This window comes from Dermacentor albipictus, chromosome 1, assembly GCF_038994185.2.
Source record: "Dermacentor albipictus isolate Rhodes 1998 colony chromosome 1, USDA_Dalb.pri_finalv2, whole genome shotgun sequence".
Lineage (NCBI taxonomy): Eukaryota > Metazoa > Arthropoda > Arachnida > Ixodida > Ixodidae > Dermacentor > Dermacentor albipictus.
The window spans coordinates 494830186-494854063 of NC_091821.1; the positions used below are offsets into that span (position 1 = coordinate 494830186).

The 23878-nt window shown below is 48.3% G+C and overlaps 1 protein-coding gene across 3 annotated transcripts in view; it reads left to right on the plus strand.

The window, feature by feature from the left end:
- The window catches only part of LOC135908806 (putative phospholipase B-like 2), a 228926-nt gene that overhangs the window by 161077 nt on the left and 43971 nt on the right, over positions 1-23878 (plus strand). For 2 of the 3 annotated variants that reach the window (XM_065440637.1, XM_065440636.1), the window contains exons 9-11: positions 1647-1718; positions 20750-20893; positions 22514-22643. In XM_065440637.1, coding sequence (XP_065296709.1) covers positions 1647-1718; positions 20750-20893; positions 22514-22643 — 346 coding nt within the window. The remainder of the gene's footprint in view (positions 1-1646; positions 1719-20749; positions 20894-22513; positions 22644-23878) is intronic. The other variant, XM_065440638.1, reaches the window with a different exon arrangement.

A 23878-nucleotide genomic window follows, 5' to 3' on the forward strand; every position in this document is an offset into this window, starting at 1 on the left:
GGTGTGCTTTCAGAGTATGGAAGGAGCAGGGTATCCTGAGGCGGGGAGTAAAATTCAGGAGGAGGCGGCAGGGAAAGGCATGAGGAAGGAAGTGGAGGGGAGACAGCTTGCGCATGCGCCAAGTTGTCGGTGCTCTAGGCGTCCGACGCCGCGTGGGCGCTCTCATGTGTGTTTCCAGAGTAGGGATGGGGCAGGGTTGTCCTGAGGCGGGGAGGACTACGCTCATCCGCGGCGTCAGCTGCTGAGGTGAGTACGCGGTACCAGCACGTTGACATGTGTCACTACATGTGTCACTGCACCTGCAAGGGGCGATGGCGAGCGGCTACGAGTAACCCTCGATGTGAATCTCCTTTGTGTGTTGTCAGAAGAACTTCGTTTTGGCCTAGTTGGTGTTTACTGCACATCATATTGACCACAAATAAATACGGGGACAGCGGGAGAGAACACATACATAGAAAACATACCTCCCGTGTTGTTTATGTGTTCTCTCCCGCTGTCCTTGTCTTTGTGTAGGGTCAATATGATATGTTGCGTGTGGTCGCCGTTGACACTGGTGCAATGATTACCCCGAGATGCGGGGCTGCTGTCGTTCTTGATGGAACTAAAGAATGCGAAGAAAAGCGCAGTGCCGCGCTAGACGGGCTGTCCGGCGACGATGACTACGATATGGGGCCATAGTAGTGCGCATCGTCTGCATGGAAACAAAGCGCGCTACTCACAGCGTTCTCTTCCTAATATGAACCTATATAATCATAATACAAAATATTCACACGCGACATGAAAGCACGTGTAGAGCTGCGATAAAATGTCGCATATGGAGTGTCCTAATCGTCGGCTAATTTTTTACAACGGCAACCATCTCGGCATTTGGTTTCTATAATTGCAAACGGAAAAATAATCTCGTCCAGCCTAGGATAATTGCAATACCCTGGACAGAACTTGAGAACTTGAGCAAGCTTACTGAAGGCGCTGGCTCCGGTCTCAGAACAATCACATGTTCACTTACTTTCTTATTTGTCCTAGTTCTCGGTATCGTGAGCTTTAGTTGTCCCCTAATGAATTTCAGGACAGCCAAAGCGAAGCTATCCGGCCAAATGATCGCGTCTCTTCTTGTCTATTTCTGAGAAATTTACGGACCTCATTGGAATTCGCCTTTAATAAGCTATGTGCCTTTTTCGCCCCCATTATTCTGGTGAAACTGATTACATAAAAAGCAGATGTCACTGCTGGCAGAATCGCTAGCACGTTATTGATGACGTATTTTATCAAAGCAAAAATATGAAGTGAGAATGTTGAGAAAAATCCACAAACATTGTTAGACATGATAGTTTTGCAGAAACCGGCAAGGTGGAGAGACGTAATTATTGGAGGACAAGGCAATGGGTGTCTGGGTTTCCTTTGTAGCAAATGCTACGATTGGGTGGATGTCTAACTTTCCCTTTAATAAAAGTGTGTTAGTTCAGTCGTTAATGCGCATTCTCGGGGTCGCTCTCAGTGCATTGGCGGTGCTTTAATAGACGCCTTTGCGCATGGGTGCCCTTGTGCTTATCCATTTCACACTCGCTATATTGTTGCAGGGGTTTATCTGCTGCAATAAAATATAACTATTATGTTGTTGCACGCGTTCTCTCTTTGTTTCCATTCAGGGGTATTATGGAAAGTGCAGACATCACCACAGTTTTGCAGAAACAGGGCTACTGGGCCAGCTACAATGAAGCGTGAGTACAAAGGATGGTTATTTATTGAATACCTTACATGGGAGCATTTTAATGCGAGGTATTCTTTGCAAACTTCAGGCGCTTTGAACGTATATATGTAGCCTCCTACGTCGTGATGACATCATGGTCACTGATTCAACTCGGTATATATGAGAATAGGCATCATGGCGTGCGGGTGGCATGACATGCATGCGCATATTGCATGAATAACATGTCATGCCATCAATGCCGTGACCTATTTGTCAGTGCACGTATGTGATGACATAAATGGCAGATGCCGTTCTGGTCATTTCTTGACCTGAATGTACGTCAGAATCTCAATGATACGCATGTGTGACCTGACATGGATGACATGACTAAAATGCGGTCACATGAATGACATCTATGTCATGTCATGAATCACATGACAGTACACAACTGAAGAGACTTGCACGAGATGTCAGTCAGGTCATTTCATGCAATCATGTCTTGTAACACATATGATTAGCATATCCAGGAAGCAAACGACCACAACTTCATCAACGCATGTCTGTTATGTCATCTATGTGATGTGTGTCATGTCATTCATGTCATGAATATCCTAATCCATACATTGTTAGAAACTGGCCTTACAAGAATGACATTTATGTCATGGCATAAAGACCTGTCATGAATGAGATGACATTATTAGATTAAACGACATGAGAGGGATTTCTTTAACTGGGTCTATTCTTGATATGCCTGTTAGAGTATGCATGCTTCAAATGAATGATATGTTATGACATGCATGCTATATGGTATCACACCATGTCTCTATGTACAGCCATGACAAGAATACCACATATTGATGTCCGGGGTGCACGCTTACAGGGTTTCACATTATTACCATGAGAAGAACTGATGCCGACCCAGTTGATCAATTTGTCGACTAACTTGGGTCTAAGGCTGTATGCTCGTGTTAACGATCACATCATGGCAATAGCATCGTCATTCAGGCTTCATAATACGGCTCTCGCCTCTGATTCTCCCGTGCTACCTGCACTCGAGCTAGGTGGCACGCGTAAAAAAATCCCGGCTTCTGGGCAGCAGAACATCGAGTAGTGGTTGCATCCATTGAAGCATCGCTTTGAAAGCAAATTACCCAGGTGGGTTGACTTTCGAACAGTGGACTGTGACGCGCCGCCACCTTGTTCCTGCCGAAGATCGTACCGAATTTGCAGGGCCCTTCTCGTCGTTAGCAGGCTGCTTAATGAAACAATGAGACCTGCTTTTTCCTGGTGCACATAGTATCCCAGTATGACGACGCTGTACCGAATCGCACTACGTGAGCACCCTCACGGCTCGGCCAAGGCGAGCAGTGCACCACATAACTCATCCGAAGGGCTATGAGAGGACACGTTTGTTCTACAGTGCTGCCAGCAAGTCACCCGCTTCAGTCCTCTACGTGATGCTGCATGCTGCCGTCCATGAGCATTTAGTTTTTGCGTTTCTTCCTCATCTCGCGCTTCCATGCGTCTTGTTCACATAAAATCGGTCGTTCTTAGAAATCTTGCAATCGTCGTAACCGTCATTGTCATCTTGTTGCTGTCGTCGCACACGCACGCTCTCGCGTTAATTCTATTTCAGCGTACTCGGGCCACACACATATACTTGATTTACATAAACACATTCTTCCACCTGACAACGTTTTGCGGAACGCAAACAAGGCTGCATAGCAAGGTGTCTGGAAAACGCTTCACATAACAACGATTCCCACTGTGCGTGGGCTCTGCACAATATTTTCTTTTGTGTGTGTGTGTGTGTGTAACCCATGATACTTTGCGTCGCTGGTTGCTGCCAGCAGCTGCTTCTCGGGAAACCTCAACACAGAACAGCGCGTGAGAAAAATGCATCGATAAATGTGCGAAATGGTGTTGTCATGCATTGGATGAAAGAAACACGTGCGTCAAACATGCGCCTTTCAGGTTGGCCTACGAACGGATGAGCCCTAAACGAATAATAAAGCGACATACAACAGGCAACGGTATACCGCAAAACATAGTGGACACTCAGCTTGATTGAATTATCCAAGCAATGCGCGGAGCCTGCCGTGGCAGAAGATTGCTCATGGGTAAAGAGAAATGTGAAGGTAACGTGAAGTAAATCACAACGCTTAACCGTGGCGAAAGCGTTTAGATTGGGGCAAACGTGTAGACCGGCGCAAACGTTTGCGCAGTAACCTTAGGTCCTACTGCAGCCGAAATGTCAGGCTCAGCGTCGCAGAACGTCGGAAATAGGTCAGGAACACTTTTAGAGGGCTCATGCTAAACAGAGAACACATGGTAAACAGCAGGAATGAGCTGTGTACCGACAGTTGTCCACATCTGCTAAATGCTACTTTGTGGTCCACTTCATCGAGGACCAGTTTTGTAATGTGCATGGCGTGTCTCATAGACTAGTGCTTTGTTGCGACGTAGCAGTGGTCTTCGATCATCACTCAGTAAAGCCTTTCTGAAAGGAAAGTGGTCAAGCCAATGATTTGCTTAACCTGCAAAGCTTCGTTGAGCTCAGGTAAAATACCACTGCTGTATTATGTCGAATTCTCCTACTCTGATTCGAACAGCTCCTTTCGCTGAACAATGTTTTCCAGTACTTCATTTACATCGCGATTCGTTCCTGAAGATCAAGCGTCTCATGCATGAGAGGAAGTTTCGTATCACGTGGCACATCGCCAGGTCTTAAAAACACCTAGAAAGCTTCGGTTTACATAGATTCCAACAAGTATGTCGGCTCTTCTGTGTAATTATTTTTCAGTTTCCGAAATCAGAATGGATATCTCCAAAGGCAGAATACTTTCACGATACAGTTAGCAGTATCTCAGAAAACTGAACTGCATCAAAAAGGTGGGGGAGCTAAAAAAATTGAGGAGAATAGTTTAGAACAATTGCGCGAACTGTAATAGGGTGACAGAACTCAATCCCAACTGAAGGTATGTGCTCACATCGGTTTTAACGGGAACCTTAACATCTACATGATGGCGTTATCGATGTCGCAGCTCAACGAAGCCATTTACTGCGCATCACATGGCAGCATCAAAGGAGAAGAAGAAAACAAAAGGGGTGTGATTATTGAGTACACTCATTTGTTTGCGCTAACTCGCACAAGTTTTATTACACGTTGAAAACACACATGACAATTCGCAGTCCCTGCTACACAGCATACACTGTTGCTCATCAAAGTACAATTAGATAGCGCCTCAATGCGTTGTCGTTTCTCAACACGTTGCTAAGTTTTGCGGAGTTGGCGCTGTCCGCATTCCTGGGCCGATTGCGGAATACTGCAGTATCCAGTTGCTAGTGAATGTCCCGCTGTGTAAGCGCCACTGGTTATGTCGTCACTGGCTGGGTGTACGCCATCGTCGTCACGCCTACGTCGTCATACAGTCGTCGTATCGCCATCTCGCACTATCGTCTTGATACAATCATCGTTATACAGTCGTCGTCATAACGTTGTCGTCGTTCCATCAACGGCATTCCATCGTAATCATGCTGTCATCATTCCATCGTGATTTTATATCAACACTTAAGAACACTGTTGGTCCTCAGACCGTTGCAAAGATTCGTTACAATAAAAACATTAGTACGAATTACTCGTACAATATAGAAAGTACGCTATTCAACTTCTATTTACAAGTATTGCACAGTAATGCAATGGTACATCGCTGAAACTACTATGTCAAGTTTACACAATTTAACAGCAAATGAAGTTCTACAGTACCGCAATCAGAACATAAATATTTAGTTAGCACAACATGAGCATGGAGAAATAATATGAACCCGCGTGGTTGCTCTGTGGCTATGTTGTTGGGCTGCTGAGAACGAGGTCGCGGGATCGAATCCCGGCCACGGCGGCCTCATTTCGATGGGGCGAAATGTGAGAACACCCGTGTACTTAGATTTAGGTGCACTGTTAAAGAACCCCAGGTGGTGAAAATTTCCGGAGTCCTCCACTACGGCGCGCCTCATAATCAGAAACTGGTTTTGGCACGTTAAACCCCATAATTTAAATATTATGAGCTTTGTAAAGGAATCGGCACATGAAATTGAACGGTGCTATCAGTACATCAATTTTTAATTAACACAACATGGACACGGAAAAGCTATATCAGCTTTGTGTACCAGACTGCGAAAGAAAATTCCTTGAGCTGCTTCTCAAAGTTTTCTAGAGAGCTACTTCGTACAAGAGATAATGACAATAAATCCATTGTCGAGTTTTTTCCAATCACTGCATGTACAGGCGCCCAAATCTTTAACTGGCGTGCGCGAGCGGCGACTTTTCCGTGCGTCAGCGCCGTATGACGGGGCGACGCTAGAAAGAGTCTGAGGCTATGCGCATGCGGGCAAAGCGCGCTCAGCTGGGCCCATCGTTTGATAGGCTGTTTCCAGCCTCGCCCCGTCATACGGCGCTGACGTACGGAAAAGTCGACGCTCGCGCACGCCAGTTAAAGATTTGGGCGCCTGTACACTGATACGCTGTTCATGTACCTAAAACGTTTGTTGATTTATTCGTTTCAGTATTCTTTGTCGGCGCTGTGTTAAGTATTCTGTTGTACCTATGTTTATTTTTGACAGCAAGTAACATAATTTTAGCTTAGCCAGCTGTCGACGATCTGCTGACGTGGGAAGTTCTAATAGACGCAACATTTCTGATACTGACTCTGTTAAGAAGTATATTCAAAGACTGAAACTAGTCTGCCTCCTCATTTGGATCTACCCCATTTCGGAGGGGTCTTATAAAATGTTTGCGTGTGCATGCGTAAGGTACACTGTTTAACCGCGCTGGCAGCACGATTCAATTTCCGCCTTAGGTACCGCAACTTTCTTTCGCTGCTAAAAAAAGTGTGTTTAATATGCCTCTTCCATTTTAAATTGGTTGATACATTTACATCTGTCTTTAATTGCGCCAACTTTGAGAGAGGGGTAGAGCCTACAGTAAAATTGTGAATGAGCACGCCTTTACTCTTATTTGTCACGCGTAGAGCAACAGTTTTGGTCTGATTTGTCTCCATTTTCGAGGTAGCGTACCACTCACTACCGACTGCCAATGTCATGAACGCTTTCAGGTCATTTGCCTTTTTAGTAACCTTCTAAATAAGGCAGTCACCGGCAAAAAGTGGCACTGTCGTGCTTAGGTGAATGCTACGTGTATTATCATATATATAATATAAAGATCATATTGAACCTAAGAGAGAACCTTGCGGAACTCATATAGTAACATGTAAAGATCAGCTTTGTAACTGATTACTTCCACATGATGTGTTCATCCTGTCAGGTACGCGCTTATCCACTGTAGAATGTTATCGTTTATGCAAAGATACACTAATTTTTTATTCAGGCTGTGGAATGTTGTCAAAGGCTTCTGAAAATTCTAGGCACATTGCATAAATTTGGCTTCTGTTAATTAAAGCATCCGTAAAGTCGCCGACAGTTTAAAGAAGTTGTGTTGTTGTAGAGGGATTTTGTCGAAATCCGTGCTGATTGGGAGGAGTGCTTTTGTGTCTTTCATGCATGTATAGATAGGTTTGGATATAATGTTTTCCACAAGCTTAGAGCAAACGCAAGCCAAAGAAATTGGACGGTAGTTCTCGACTTTTTGTCGTTGTCCAGATTTGTGGGTTGGCTCAACTCTTGTCGTGAGCCAGTCTACTGGAACTTGTTAGACGTCGGTAGACGGCTCCCACAATAAAATACATTCTGGCTAGTTTAATATTGCACCAAATACTTTCAGGATTTGCAATTCCCTCCTTTAGCATAGCATCCATATTTTCGTTGACTATTGTTACGTGTGAGAAGACACAGAAGAACGAGGCTATTTACAGGTTGTGTTCACTGGAGCGAGAGAGCCAGGCTGAGCCTCGCTCGCGCTAAGAGCTGCGACCAACTTCATTTTCGTTCTCGCGGCGGCCCGTCTCTTGAGCGTCGCTCTGTGATATCGTAATACTATCCCCCCCCGGTGGCAAAAACGCCGTCACGGTGCTCTTAAATATCCAAGACGCGTGGAGAGTTGCAGGGCTTGAGTCGGGCGACGTGGACAATGTGACTGGCTGTCACAGCGGAGAATGCAGGGGGTGTGGCTAGAACGATTTCATAGGTGACATCGGTCACTTAGCGGAGCACGCAACTGCTTTCCTGTGTAACAGGAAAGCAGTTTTTCACAAAGGCCAACTTTACGCGATGGTGACCTAAGCAACACAAGGCTTCCGGGCACAAAATGGACGTCATGGTGATGGAGGTCGTAGCGTTGCTTCTGTTTGTCCTGAGACACTGGTACACGAGCGCGCGCAAGTTGGCGAGCATAGTCAGCATGGGCGATTGCATGACTGGTGACAGCTACTTGAAGCTGTGGCGGCCGGAAGCACAGTGTCCAGTGGTTGCGTCGGTTCTCGGCCATGCAAGAAGTAAATCGGGGAAAAGCCAGTAGTTTCGAGACGGGAAGAGTTGTACGCAAAGGTAATGTAAGGTAGAGTGAGGTCCCAGTCACGGTGGTAGTCTGAAACATATTTGGATTGCATGTCTGTAAAGGTGTGGTTGAAACGCTTAGTGAGGCCGTTCGTTTGGGGGTTGTAGGATGTGGTAAACTTACGCTGTATTCAGCAGGAACGCATTATGTCGTCAATGACTTTAGCCAAAAACGTACGGCCATGGTCTGTTAGCAGTTGACACTGAGCACCATGCGCCAAAATTATATCATGTAGGAGGAAGTCCGCTACATCAGTTGCGCAGGTGGTCGGATGTGCGCGTGTTACAGCGTAGCGGGTCGCGTAGTCCGCCGCGACTGCGACCCACTTGTTTCCTGATGTAGATTCCAGAAATGGCCGATAAGGTCTAAGCCAACACAATGGAAGGGCTCGGCAGGGATGTCGAGCGGCTGCAGGTAACCAGAGGGGAGCTGGGAAGGCTTCTTGCGTCGTTGGCAAAGTTCACAAGCGCCAACGAAGCATCGTACGGAACGGGCAAAGCCCGGCCAGAAAAAACGATGACGTACGCGGTCATAGCTTCGAGATAAGCCGAGGTGTACTGCCGTTGGTGCGCTGTGAAGCTCTTCTAGAACGGTGGAGCGGATGTGTTTAGGTATTACAAGTAGGAACCACAGCCGTCGGGGTGATGGTTAAGGCAGTACAGGATACCGTCGCGGAGTACGAAGAGGCGTTGAGCAGCATCAGCCGGAGAGTGCTCAAAACGGTCTATGAGTGCTCTGATGTAGGCGTCACGGCGTTGCTCGTCGGCGAAATGAGGCAGCTGTGATACAGAGAATACGTAAGAAGCACTGGCAATATTGGAGGAGTCAGAGTCGTCAACAGGGTAACGCGATAAGCTGTCAGCGTCTTGGTGCAGGCGGCCAGACTTGTACACCACGTAATATGAAAATTCTTGTAGCTTCAGAGCCCATCGAAGAAGCCGGCCTGTAGGATTTCCTAGCGATGAGAGCCAGCAGAATGCATGATTGTCAGTGACTAGGGAAAGACGGCGACCGTAAATTTAAGGACGGAACTTCGTAACCACCCAGACAACAGCAAGGCATTCTCGTTCCGTAATCGTATAGTTGCGCTCCGATGGTGCTAGGAGGCGGCCAGCATAAGCAATAACGCGATCCTGGCCACGCTGACGCTAGGCTAAGACGGCACCTACGCCATGACCGCTGGCATCTGTACGCAATTCTGTAGGGGCATCAGGGTCGAAGTGGGCGAGAATGGGTGGTGAGATTAAAAGAGTGACGAGACGCGAGAAGGCGGCGGCTTCTGCAGCACCCATCGAGAATTGTACGCCTTTCTTCAAAAGATTAGTTCGGGTCTAGCAACTGTCGAAAAATCTGGGACAAAACGACGAAAGTACGAGCATAGCCCTACAAAACCTCCAACGTCTGCAGATGTCTTCGGAACCGGAAACTGACAGCGCGAGTTTTGTGTTGATCATGCTGTACTCCGGAAGCGTCAACGAGACAGCCCAGAAGAGTAATTTGGCGGTGGCCAAAACGACATTTGGACGAGTTAAGTTGCAGTTTCGACTTTCGACATATATCAAGTATAGTTGTTAGGCGCTCAAGGTGAGTGTCAAACGTTGGCGAGAAGACGATGACATCGTCGACGTAGCAGATGCACGTGGGCCATTCGAAACCTTGGAGCAAGGAGCTTATTATACGCTCAAAGGTGGGAGGGCGCTGCATAATCCATACGGCATTACTTTAATATGGTATAGGCCATCAGGTGTGATGAACGCGGTTTTTTCTTTGTCCATATCGTCAACAGCAATCTACCAGTAACCAGAACGAAGATTAGAAGAGAAATAGCTGGAACCGTGCAGGCAGTCAAGGGCATCGTCTACGTGGGAGTGGGTAGACGTCCTTCCTAGTAATGTTCAGATGACGGTAGTCTTCACAGAAGCGCCACGTGCCGTCCTTCTTCACCAACGCCACAGGTGACACCCACAGACACGAAAAAGGCTCAATAATGTTTTTATCTAGCATTTTGTTCACTTCACTTTGAATTACTCGGGGTTCCGACGCAGAAGCTCGATACGGTTGTCGGTGAATAGGTGTAGCATCGTCAGTAAGAATCCGATGCTTGACCGCGAGCGTCTGGCCTAAAGGGCGATCGTCGAAGTGAAAAATATCTCGGTAGGACGACAATACTTTGCAAAGGCCTTCAGCCTGCGCAGAGGACAGGTTCGTCGCTGCCATTTTCTTTATGTTGGGATCGGCGCCCGACGCTGGCACGAGGGGCTTACTGAGCTCGCGTTAACCATCGTAGATAACGCTCCCACGTGATGGTCGTCGGGACAATCAACGATGGCAAGGCAAAGACCTTGCGCTAGAATCTGCTTTGCCAATCCAATGTTAATGGCAGGCATGCGAGTGTGGTTCCTTAGTAATAGTAAGTATACTGTGGGGCACGTTAACGTGATACTGTAGTGGAATGTCGGGCAGGCGAGTGGCGAGGTACTCGCCATCTGGAACTGGTGGTGAAGACAACAGTTCAATATAGGCTATTGTCTTTGGCAGCAGGTGAAGAAATCCGGTGGGGTGTAAGCGGCATTGGGGTGCGTCAGAAGGTTCTGCGAGCATCGGCAATTCAAGGCGAAGGGTACTGGAAGATCAGTCAATAAGAGCAGAATGCGCGGAGAGAAAATCGAGGGCGAGAATGAGGTCGTGGGGGCAATGAGCAATTACAGTGAAGAGCACAGGAGTGGTGGCGGTCGGCGATGCTGACACGTGCCGTACACATGCCAATGATAGGCACAGTACCGCCATCCGCAACGCCGACGACGCCTGCCGACGCTGCGGTGAGGAGCTCGTTCAGTCGTGGTCGGAAGGCGGCACTCATAATAGAAAGACGTGCTCCTGTATCGATGAGTGCCATGACAGGATAGCCGTAAACATCAAGAAGGTTGTGGTTCGTAGGTAACCAGAGCAGAGGATTTGAGGGCAGGGTCGACAACGCAGCTTCACCTCCAAAAGCTGCAGTGCTTAGTTTTCTGGCTGGATCCGGGAGGCGATAGGCGGCGAAGAGAAGCGACGTGGTTGGGGCGAACGAGACTGATGGCGTCGAGGTGAGGGCGAGCGGCTGTAGCGAAGGTTTGGAGCAGGGGCATCAGCGGCAATGGATTTGTTGTGATGGTTGACGGGTGGAGGCAACGCCCCTCACGTAGTGAACGAGACAGTCGTTCCAGCCGAAGAACGCCGGGTTTATTCACGCTCGGAAATATAAAGAAAAGATAAGGGGATAGGGAAGGTGTGACAGAAAGAGTGCGCACATGCGCACTGAAGGAAATAGCTTGCTTATCATGTTCATGGGTTACCGCATTTCTTCACCCTTAGTAACCAATACGCACGACAGGTTTCCTTGATCGTGTGGAGCGACGTAGCTCCTGAGGTTGCGCTTCTGGTATTTTATCAGGTGTTTCAGAGGTCCTTGGTTCCTTTAATACCGGGGAACCCGTTGTAGGAAGCTCGACAGGTCGACGGCTGCTGGGGTCTCATCTGTGGTCCGCTTACGAACTTGATCCAAATGGCGGCGGACAAACCCGTCCGCAGTCTTAACATCCAGGAGGCGAGCGCCGGAAGTAGCTTCCACAGTGCCTGGGGCCCACTTATCGCCGACGCCATAATTTCGCACGTACACATAGTCTCCCAGTGCAAAGTTCCAGCTTGAGTCATTCCCAGCTTTAGCAGGGCAGGCTCTGGGAGGAAAAGACATGTCCAGCCTTGTGCGCAACCGGTAACCTAATAGCATCTCTGAAGGAGAAGGGCCTCCTTGGTGTGATGCGTTTCGATAATTGCACAACAGCCGGGCCAACGACGTTATGATGCAACTGCCTCCTATCTTCTTTAAGCCTTCTTTAACGGTGCGCACGGCTCGCTCGGCTAGGCCATTACTCTGGGGGTGATAGGGGGGTGCCCGAATATGTACTATTCCATTTCGCTTCATAAACTGCTCGAACTCCCATGCTGTGAATGGCGTCCCGTTGTCTGACACGACCGTTCGCGGTATACCGAAACGGCTAAATATTGTCCTGAGGGCATTAACGGTGCTGTGAGCGTTAGCCTGCGACATGGGAACCGCCTCAATCCACTTTGTGTGTGAGTCGACGACTACCAGAATCATTTTCCCTTTGATTGGTCCCGCATAGTCGATATGCAAGCGCGACCACCTTTCGCGCGTATCGGGCCAACTTACTGGTTCTTTAGCCTGAGGCATCGGTAACGTTTGCACGCAGTTGTGGCAGGTAGCTGCAATGCGCTCGATGTCGTGGTCTAAGCCGGGCCACCAAAATAAAGACCTGGCTTTTGCCTTCATAGCGGACACGCCTTGGTGGGCTGCATGTAGTAGCTTTAGCAGTTTCCCTCGCGCATTTGTCGGCACTACAAGACGATGACCCCAGTAGAGCACTTCTTCAGTAACAGACAGCTCAAGCCGTTTTTTGTAGAACTCTGCCATCTCTTTCGTTTCCATGTCAAAACTGCGCGGCCAACCTTCCGGTGTGTACTTGCGTACCTGTGAGAGTACCTCATCAGCGACGGTGAGTGCTTTGAGTTCCTTTAACGGCACGGCAGGCTGATCCCACTGGTCCAGGGTCAGTACAATTTGGGCCTCATCCTCCTGGTCCGCTTCGTCCTGTGACGGTTGAGGCAGGCGGCTCAGAGCATCGGCATTGCACATGAATTTTCCAGGCTTATGTTGCAATCGATATCGGTAGGCCCCGAGTATGATTGCCCATCGCTGAATGCGGGCAGCGGCCATAACCGGCGTTTGCCTGTCCGCTATTAGGAGACCCAACATGGCTGGCGGTCAGTTATTAGTGTGAATTGCCTGCCCAGCAGATAATCTCGGAACCTCGTGACACCGTAGACGAGAGCTAATGCCTCACGCTCGATCTGCGAGTAATTCTTTTCTGCGGCAGTGAGCGTCCGAGATCGGAATCCTAGGGGCTGATACTGTCCTGCAATGCGATGGAATAAAGCCGCTCCCACGCCGTAGGGTGACGCATCAGCCTCTAAAAATAGCTCTTTTGAGGAGTCAAAGTGAGTCAGCACCGGAGCGGAACACAAAACGGCTTTAGCCTTCCGGAATGCCTCATCCTCAGGCCCTTCCCAAGACCATCTCGATTTCTTTTCTAGAAGTCGGTATAAGGGGCTGAGGAGCGTGGACAGATTAGGCAAGAATTTGTTATAAAAAGTGAGCATGCCCAAAAATGACCGAAGCTCCGTAACGTTTCGAGGAGTCGGAGCCAGCTTAATTGCCTCGATGTTCTTTTCTGACGGGTGCAGCCCTGCGGCATCAATTCTATGTCCTAGATACGTAACGGACGATACGCCTAGTCGGCACTTGTCCGCCCGGAGCTTGATGCCGTATTCCCTGAAACGCTGCAGAACTGCTTGCAGATTCTTATTTGGCTGATCCTTCGCATCTGCTATTAAGACATCATCTAAGTACGCTTGAACCCCTGGAAGTCCTTGCAGAACGTACTCAAGTTCTTTGAAAAATCGCAGGTGCAGACGCGATTCCAAATGGCAGTCGATTATAGCAGAAGAGGCCCTTGTGCGTATTTATAACAGCTAATTTACGCGAATCTTCGTCTAGAAGAATTTGGTTGTAGGCATCGCGTAAATCCAAGATGCTGAACTGCTGTCCCCCGCGAAGCGTAGCGAAAATGTCGTCTGCTACGGGTAGAGGATACCTTTCCATTTCACAACCTGGGTTCAGTGTTACTTTAAAATCTCCACAGATGCGAACTGTCCCATCGCTTTTCAATACAGGAACCACCAGGGTGGCCCATTCTGCATAGGAAACAGGCGAGATAATGCCGGCGGCCATGAGACGGTCTAACTCGGCGGAGACCTTGTCTAACAGAGCGAACGGGACATTTCTTGCCTTGCAGAACCTTGGTGTTGCTCCGTCCTTTATATGCAGCCGTGCGGGTGGCCCCTTTATGAGTCCCAAGCCCTCCGTAAAGAGGTCAGCGTACTTCTCCATCACGGGTGCTGCTCCTTGACTCTCCAGCTTCACTTCGGTTGACTGCGACGTGATCTGAAGAAGCGGCGCCCCTTTTATTTCGAGTTTCTGCAGTAAGTCACGGCCACAAAGGCTAGGGCCTTCGCAGTTCAACACTACGAGATTGCAATCAACTGTCGCAGACTGATAGGAAGCTTGCATTTGCAGAACGCCCAGCACTGGTAGCTTTTCAAGGTAATATGAAAGGGTTAGCGCAGCCTCACAAAACGGTGGTCACTTATGACGATGAGCTTCGTATATTGCTTTAGGCACCACGCAGACAGGCGAACCGGTGTCAATTATCATTTTCAGCGGAATTCCATTCCACGTGACAAGTTTCTGTATGGGCGGAACGAGACTTTCATTACTTTTTACTGACCATATTTGCAATGCATTGTTGCCGCTGTCTTCCATTTCAGCTGAACATTCGGTTATCGCCAAGGTTCGTTGGGCGGGAACTGTTCGCGAGCATACTCTCGCCAAGTGACCTTGTCGCCCGCATTTGTAACACCGGCGCCTTCGCAGCGAGCACGCAATGGCTTGATGCCCTTGTCTGCCACAGCATCTACATTGTTGCACTGTCATACTCGGTTCATTCCTTGATATTGCGGGTTCCCCTTTCCGCTGAAAGTTGAGCGCATCGATGGCGTCACCTTGACTGCTTATCTGTTGCGAACCTAGCTCTGCACTTTCTGCTGCTAGAGCAAGTGGTTCGGCTTCCGCGAGAGTCAAATCCTTCTTCGCTAGTAGCTGTTTCTGCAAGTTTTTCGACCGCACTCCGCAAACGATGCGATCCCTCAGCATTCGCTGCAACATCGAAGAGAAATTGCAGTTATGGGCTATTCGACGAATTGCTACGATAAACGCCTGCATAGACTCTCCTTCTTGTTGGCTTCTTGAAAGAACTTCAAACTTTCCGATATCTCGTTAGGAGATGGATCATAGTGCTCATTCAAGGTTGAAACGACTTCTTCATAGCTTAGTGAGCTCGGCTTTCTAGGTGCTACTCTACCGCAAAGAATTTCCACTGTCCTAGATCCTAACGCCGCAACCAACAAGGCTCTCTTCTTCGCGTCGTCTGTAACCTAGTTTGCTTCAAAGTAAGCGTCGACTTTTACGAGGTATGCGTTCCACCTATCTGTGTCCTCTATGAAATCCGGAAGCTTGAGGGCCATGGTCGCGGCTGGGCTGATGGGCGTCTTCGTGTCGTGGCTGGTGCCCGGTCGCTGTTACGTATCCGTGGGGTTCTCGTCGCCACTGTTGTGATGGTTGACGGGCGGAGGCAACGCCCCTCCCGTAGTGAACGAGACAGTCATTCCAGCCGAAGAAGGCCGAGTTTATTCACGCTCGGAAATATAAAGAAAAGATAAGGGGAGAGGGAAGGTGTGACAGAAAGAGTGCGCACATGCGCACTGAAGGAAATAGCTTGCTTATCATGTTCATGGGTTACCGCAGGATTCTTGGCGGGTGGCATCGGGAACTGAAGGTCCAAAGGTTGGGGAATAAGTGGCGGCGTATGACCGAGGAGGTGGTGGCCATCGGCTGCGGCAGTGACGAGCGACGTGGCCGATGGGACACCAGTGGAAGCAGATCGGCCTGTCATCAGGGGTACGCCTTTCGGACGGGTTGCGGCGAGATATGGTAGTAAAGGACTGCCGAGGACGATGAGGGCCGCTAGAGAACCGGGGAACGCTTGGTCGAGACGTGGAACACACGGAGTTTAGATCCATGTTCTCAAATTCTTGTCTAACGACCGCCTGAATCATCACAATGGTGGTTGCTGGCGGATCGGGCGGCGTCGTGGAGAAAGCTGGGTAACAGGCGGCCTCGAGTTCGCGGTGAACAATACGGGTGACGTCGTCGCAGGTTGTGGTCTGACGCGGTCGACCCTAGCATGTCGACGTAGCAGCAGTGTTGGGTAGCCGCGCAATGTGGTGTGAGATCCGGCGGCTCTTATCTTGTTCAAGACGACGGCATTCTTTTATGATGGCGCCGATAGTCGAGACGCTGCCGAAAACAAGCAAATTGAAAGCGTCATCGGCGATGACTTTTAGCACTTTATCTGCTTCGGGAATATTATCTTCAGCATTGCGGCATAGAGCTAAGACGTCGAGGATGTATAAAACGTACGGCTCTGTAGATGACTGAGCACGAGACGCAAGAGCCTTTCTCGCGGCAACCTTGCGCCCAAAGTGGTCGCCGAACAGTTCCTGTAGCTTTTCTTTGAAACTGTCCCAACCGGTTATGTCCTCTTCATGCGTTTGGTGCCCCACACGTGGGGTGCCACCGAGATAAAAGATGACATTGGCGTGCATAATCGTTGGGTCTCACCTGTTATTAGCAGTGGCGTGTTTATACAGCTGGATCCATTCGTCAACGTCCTGTCCCTCCAGGCCAGAGAGCACATGAGGGTCGCGATGTGGGGCAACCGTAATGATTGGAGCAGTCGGACAAGCCGAAGCCGTAGGAGAGGCGTGCTCGTCACCGGGAGGCATGGTGACATGCTCGATGTGTCGACCACTTCGCAGTTCCGTGGCGAGAACAGGGATCGCTGACCTCCACCAGAATGTTGCGTGTGAAAAGACACAGGCGAAAGAGATCATTAAAGCTCATTTACACTGCAGCCAGACGGCCATGCCGACTCTCGTTCGCTCTAAGATCTGCGACCAACTTCATCTTCGCTCTCGCGGTGACCGTCTCTTGAGCATCGCTCGATGATATCGTAATAGTATTATACTACTCACCCTTTCGGAACGCGTTCCTTCCTAAATGTTTTGCAGCCTGGTGGTGCAATTCGGCTGTGGTGTATTTCGGGTCGCAGCCATATTTCTGTTACAGTAGTTATGCGCGGGTCATAGCTGGCCAAGATATATTCGAAGGCACAAATTTTATTCACGGCACTTCGGACACTTATATTTAGTAAGCGAATTCACTTGAATTGGGTCGCGAATGGCTTTAGTGAACTTTCATCTCGGGCGGTGATAATTTCTGCTCGTGGTTGAGCTCAATTCGGCTGTTTTTATTGTAGTCCAGAAGTAAACGTCTGTGTACAACCTTATCGTAGCTAAGATGCATGCGCTGTCCCGCCTCCTTTTCCTCTTTTCCAGACTGTCTTAATAACTTGAGCTTAGCTAAAGTTTCCTTGCAGAAGTCGCTGCCTACCGATACGAGGGTACACTTGAGTGTTGTGCAATTTTTAAATATTCAATTTATCTCGTGAATCGTCTAGCTTTGCCATTTTGACACCATTATCATGCCATCGTTATCATACAGTCTACGTCGTGCATTCACCCTCATACAGCCGTCGGGATGCCATCATGGTCGTTCCATCGTAATCATGCTGTCATTCAATCGTACATAGGACGCCGTTCTCACGCCGTTGTCGTCATTCGTTTGTTGTCAAATAGTCGTCGTGATCCATCTTAGTCGTTCCACCGTCGTCATCAAATCTTTGTCTACCCGTTGTCATCGCTCCGCTGTGCTCACGCCATTAACGGCACGGTACCTCCTTTATACATTAGTCGTCGTCAACTTATCCTCATTTCGTCGTCGTCGTGGTGTCGCTATACCACCCTTATCATTTCATCAACATCATCCGATTGCGGTGAATATGCTATCATCATACTGCTACCGTGGGCGCCTGTATGTGCTTCGAACATACAGGCATCCAGGCATCGAACAGGAGCGTAGTAGCTTAAAGAAGAACGAACCCTATAAAACGTCCTTTACACTGCCAGGTCATAGAAAAAGTAGGACCTTCAGACCACCAAGCGATTCGGCGAGCGCGATGTCGGGAGCGTAAAGGCTTTTTTCTTACATACATATAGCTCAGCAAGGAATCAAGTAACTGCGAAGCACTGTCATGAGTTTGTCCATGCACCATGTTGTTCACCATGCCACATATCATGAAATTCCAACCACCATAGGCCGTGAAATAACTTTCGTCGAAATTTGCAAGGCTCTAACTCCTCGAGGCAGGCTTTTGCTAAACTAAAGGCTGAAGTGCCGCTGTAATACCTACCAACTCTTACAACACTTTGAAAACTGGTTCTATGTTCTCGGCTAAGCAGGTATGACTTCTCACAACGCGGTTCAAGTTAGCAAATGAAACGTGTGCCGTAAACTTAATTATGATAAGGTAAGTGAAGTCTGTTAACCGCTTCATGAACATAAACACAACCGTAACGAATGTAATAGTTGACTCGATTACATTATTCTCGGGAGGATGCATTTCGCTATATGCGACAGGAGAGGTAATAAATGTTTTCAAAATAATTGATGAAATTATCGCTTATTGCAAGCTCTACAAAACCACATTCATTAATAGCGTGCTATATTTTATTTGCATGAGTTATGGCTTGTACACTCTATTTATTGGATTTCCTTTCTTTTCGTACGGGAAAGTTCCCGTACGCGCTACCTTGCAGGGCGGGTCTTTGGAAACGCAGTTATATGTACAAAACGACAGTCCACGGAAAGAGCTCGGTTTTTTATTCCATGATTGGTTAAGTAACGGGCGCAACGTTCGAAATGCAATATTCTGGTTCTGAGAGGTGCCGCAGTGGAATGCCGGAATTGGTTTGACCACGTGCGTTCAAAATTAATGTGGACCTAAGCGTGCACGTCCATCTAAGCGCACAAACCTTCACACTAGCTTAGCTGCTGAATGACATAACCATTCAGCGGCTGCGGTGCATTAAACATCGAATATTTCCGTCTCCTCCTCTGCCTTCTCCACGCAATTAGTTCGTGCCGCACGCACCCAATCAATACAACCACCCAACTAATAGCTTGACGTAGAAGTTCCACGGAAACCCGCAAAGACGAAGAGAAGTTATAAATAAAGGGAAAATCAGACATCCACCTGTTCGTAGCAATTGCAACAAAGAAACCCATGCGGGTTCCTCGAAAGAAAAAGCTTCAGAGTTGAAGAAAAATTCATCCTGGTGGGGGACTCGCACCCGGGACCACAGCCCTTGCGGGGCAGCTGCTTTACTGTCTGAGCTAGCGAGGCGGCTAGCAGATGTCAGGGCAGAGTTTCCGCAGAACTTCTACGTCAAACACTTGCCTTTCCTTCGTGTTGTCGACAAATTCGCCTTCGCCCTGCCATCTGCTAGCCGCCTGGCTAAGATGGTAGAGCGGCTGCCCCGGAAAGGCGGTGGTCCTGGGTTCGAGTCCCGGACCAGGACGAATTTTTCTTGAAATCTGAGGCTTTTTCTTTCGAGGAACCCTTATGGGTTACCTTTGTAGCAATTGCTACGAACAGGTGGATGTGTGATTCTCCTTTTATTAAGCAATAGATTGTATTTAAAAAAAACGTATTTTGAGAACGCAGCTCTTAGGCGCTCATTCATGCGTTGAGCTTCGGCGTGCGTCGTAACGAAGCGAACGAGCATAGCGAAGGATGAAAGAGCGAACACGCATCGTAGTGGGAGATGAAATACGGTGACAGCGAGGACAGCGCGAGGAGGTATGCGGATGAGGTAGGGAGTAAAAGCACGAGGCGTAAAGCAGAAGCAGAGAGTATGGCGAAAGGGTGAGGAGGAAAGCAGAGTGCTGCACAAGACTGCTAGATGACGCCATTCCTGCGTTGAGCATCAGGGTCCCATGATCTTAGTGAGGGAACGTGCATGAGACTGCTCGCGCGTTTGTTCTCGTCTTCTGCCACAGCTGGCTACAATGCCGCTTATCATGCCAAATTCCCATAATGCCCCTCCCTCTGCAAAAGCACTGACGGCACTGGCCCGTTGCCAGTCGGTGCGGGGATTTCGGTCACAAATTCTTTGCCTCAGCATATCGGGAAATGAAAAGACGTACAGAGGTGCGCTCGAATTTTGCATTAGGGAGTATCCTAGCCACCGAACAATTTTTATGTCAATTCTCTAGCACTACTACAGGTGCCTTACGAATTAGATATCGAGTACTCAGCATAGATGGATGTCAATGTGAAAGCTACAGCAGCTAGGCAATTTCATACTAAGCGAAAACGCTTTGGTCCTGTGTTTACTGGCTGCGAGCACTGTCCACGGTTTTGTAGTTGGTTAAACCAACGTCTATCGCTTCTATGGCCGCATAATAAATGAATATGACAGTGTTTTCGGTGTTAAGCTTCTAGATACATTATCTTCAAATAAACAGAATTTGGAAAAGCCTAACATCATCCATGGCCATTCTGTGTATACTAATACGATATGCTGTTTCCAATACACGATTAAGTAAATAAATATATATATAATTTCACTTCAACAGCCAAGAACTCGGCTAGTTGATATGATAAATATCAATGCCATTCTAAAGCCGTTCTTAAAAGCGCGCGCATCTTTCTAGTCTGTGGTTTCTTTCGTGGGGAAAGCACAGCATCCCCTAAAGAACAGCAATGTTCAGTCACAACATACACTTTGACGAAAAGTGCAGGAGAAGGAAAGGAGTGTAATGTTATTCCGTGTTGGAGTTACATGAAGTAATGATAGCTACCTGGCTCTTTGCGCAACATCTAGCCCCTGCTAATTCAGCGACTGTCGTGCAGGTACTTGCCAGCTATTGCACTTGAGACACGTCCGCCGGGATGGGAACGAGCCAGGAATCACTATGCCCTTTCGCCTCGAGCTCACACAGTTCGCGTGATGCATGAGCATGCGACGGACATGGATGCCATGAAAGCATTTATGAGGTGGGTATGCTTTTAACGCAATCTGGAGTGCGACATACACTGACACTAATACGTAAGTGTAGCAGTAGTAGCCAAATAAATAGTTAAAAAGAGACATGTTTTATGAATAAAGCCTGCATGCTGCATGGAATAATATTTATGTAAACAGGGGCCATATCATGGTGGTGTCGTTTATTGCATTGGGCGGGCTGAACTTAGCCTCAGGCTTTTATAAAAATGTTAGCAAACGATGTGGTTTCGTCGAATTTATGCCGAAACCCATAGCACGATATCCATTCACTACCATCGGAAAAAACTCAGTACCCGTCCTCTCTGCGAACAAGGTTGACCTTCAGCGAAGCTGCGTCTGTGGACCCCTTAATGGCGAACTGCACCTCTGCCGCGGGTCGGCCGGCATTGCACAATATTCGGGATCGGCCCATGTATGGGGAGTGCTTAACGCCTGCTTCACGTCCGCCGCGGGTTGGGCCGGAATTGCACAATCTTCGGGATTGGCGCACGTATGGGGGAGTTTTTAGCTTACCACGCCAATGACACGAAAATGTTCTTGGACGGTAGAGGTGTACAGCTTCGCTGTAAAGATAACGCTTCTAGCCCACCATCGCAGGTCAGGGAGTGGTTATCGACAGAAGATTATTTTCGTAAGTTGCAGCGGTGAAGAATTGACTTGATAGCTTCGTAATATATGCTCTCCGCGTAGTTTCTGGACTACGTGGGACCCTTTCCACTGTTGTGTGGTGCAGCCTTACCAGGCGCATTTTTGGTTACATACGCTAGAGTAGGCCTGTGATCACAAAAATCTGCCACTCGGGCTTGTGTACACTCGACATTCTTCAGATAAGAGCTACGTACATTTATAGGTGTTCCGCGCACCACACCAGCTACCGGTATGTTAGCGCGAACACATATTTGTCGAATCCCTTGAAGCTTCGGTGGGTCCTGCCTAGGCGTCGTGTTCAGCTTCAAACACCCAGGACGAAAAAGAAGTGTTATTTTCCATCGCCCTGCTTGAAGCAACCCCCACCCCTTTTCCACCACTTTATGCCCCATATCTACGAAGAGCAAATGCACTATTACAATTTATTTTTATCGCTCAGTGGCATCATGTATCGCTTGCTTCTCTTAACGGCATAGAATTGCCATAGGGTGTTATAGGTACTAAGGAGCGTAGTCCCTGCTTTCAGTAGCTTTGACTTCAATCTTTCAAGCACGAACATTTTCTTTTATATCTAACAACGGTTGACTGGCTGTGTTCGGCCACATGTGTATTACTCATGTTACATCATATAATAGACACAAATTATTACTGTATTTCATACCACCATAACGTCCCTGTTTACACTTTGCAAGTCAACATTTATTGTTAACTTCAATGTAAATTGTTATCGAAATGGTGCTCGATAATTTGCGGGAACGTGGAGTAGGGTCATAATATTTGTTAGCGCATATATCACGACGACAGCAGAATTTGAAAGGCAGAACAAGCCATTTGCATTCCACTGTTCTTTCTATGATCTACGACATGTTCCGCATAATGGTGGTGTAGTGCGCACTATCACGATAGAATTTGCGCGCTCTAAACTTCCTTAGGCAAAGCTGCTTTCCTTTTCTACTTTGAAGGTTCACAGTGCAAAGTGGTGTGTGCCCACTTCCCTGCAACTACAGCCAACCGATACGCGACGAGGTAGCTTCTATGTGTCCGCGCTTCGACTTGCTGCCGCGCGGTCCGTCAGGAGGGACGGACACAAAGGTAAGCACGCAATTGTAAGCAATTTCTGCATACTCATTCAGCCTCATCACTTCAGAGCTTGTATAATGTTGGACCACGACAGCGTGATGTAATGTGTTTACATTTACAGTACTTTTTCATATATGCCTCAAATACATGATTTACATACAAGAGTTGTCAACAGCCACACGCGAGTACAGTCGCGGCCACTCTGTGTAGAGCGCGCGAGCAGACGGCCTTGCTCTGCGGGGCGACACCGTGCGGCAGTTGCGGGATCTGACGCACTGTGCCCATGAGGATGCGCGGCCTAATAGACGTGCAGGTCGGTGCACGCTGCTTTAAACCAGAAATTATGTTAGGAAGCGCACGTGTTTTGCCGGTTGTGCGCATTACCCGAGGGCGCCATCTTACTACGCGCGATGACAAGGGAATTGCGCACGTGAGTGATAGCGTGTGCGATTCTGTTAGGGCACTTGATATGAAAAACTATTGCTTCACCAATCCCAGATAATGTTATTGGCCATTGAAATGACAACATCCCATGCGTGCTGCCTATATTAGACATAGAAGTCAAACCTTTTCGCAGAACTTATTCGCAATGGCTACCCGAGTCACAGCGGATGAGCGACGCGCAATTGCTATTATGGGGCGCACAATGTCCCAAAGAGCGATAGAGTCGGGCGCGTGTTATCAGCTGAAACGCGTAATCTTTTGGCATGGCGATACCGAGAGCGCCCTGAGGAAGCGTACACATTCGGTTAAACGACTGCCCGTTTCAACGTTGCCACTCGTGCAATGCAGTTCTGCATGTATATTAGGCCACGCATGCTCCTGGGCACAGTGCGTCAGATCCCGCAACTGCCACACGCTGTCGCCCCGCAGAGCAAGGCCGTCTGCTCGCGCGCTCTACACAGACGTGGCCGCGGCTGTACATTCAAGAATGTACCAAGGTTTTATAATGATAAGTACAGTATCAGTCATGGCGACTGACAGTGCGACAGACGCCAGCTCGTTTCGAAGGAATCATTGGGAGAAATCTTTTATCGCATCCTATTTAAAGTTGGCTGAGAAAAACATATTAAACGGAAACGTCGGCACGTTTGTCCTCGGAAGCAGAGATAATGCGCGCACAAACAGATGCGATGCAAGTACTATGGTCATTCATGGCCTTAACAGTATACGCAGGAACATTCTTCCTTAACAAGGCCCTGGTCACCTTGCGTGGTAGGCATGGTATGCTAGCGGCGCATTGGCAG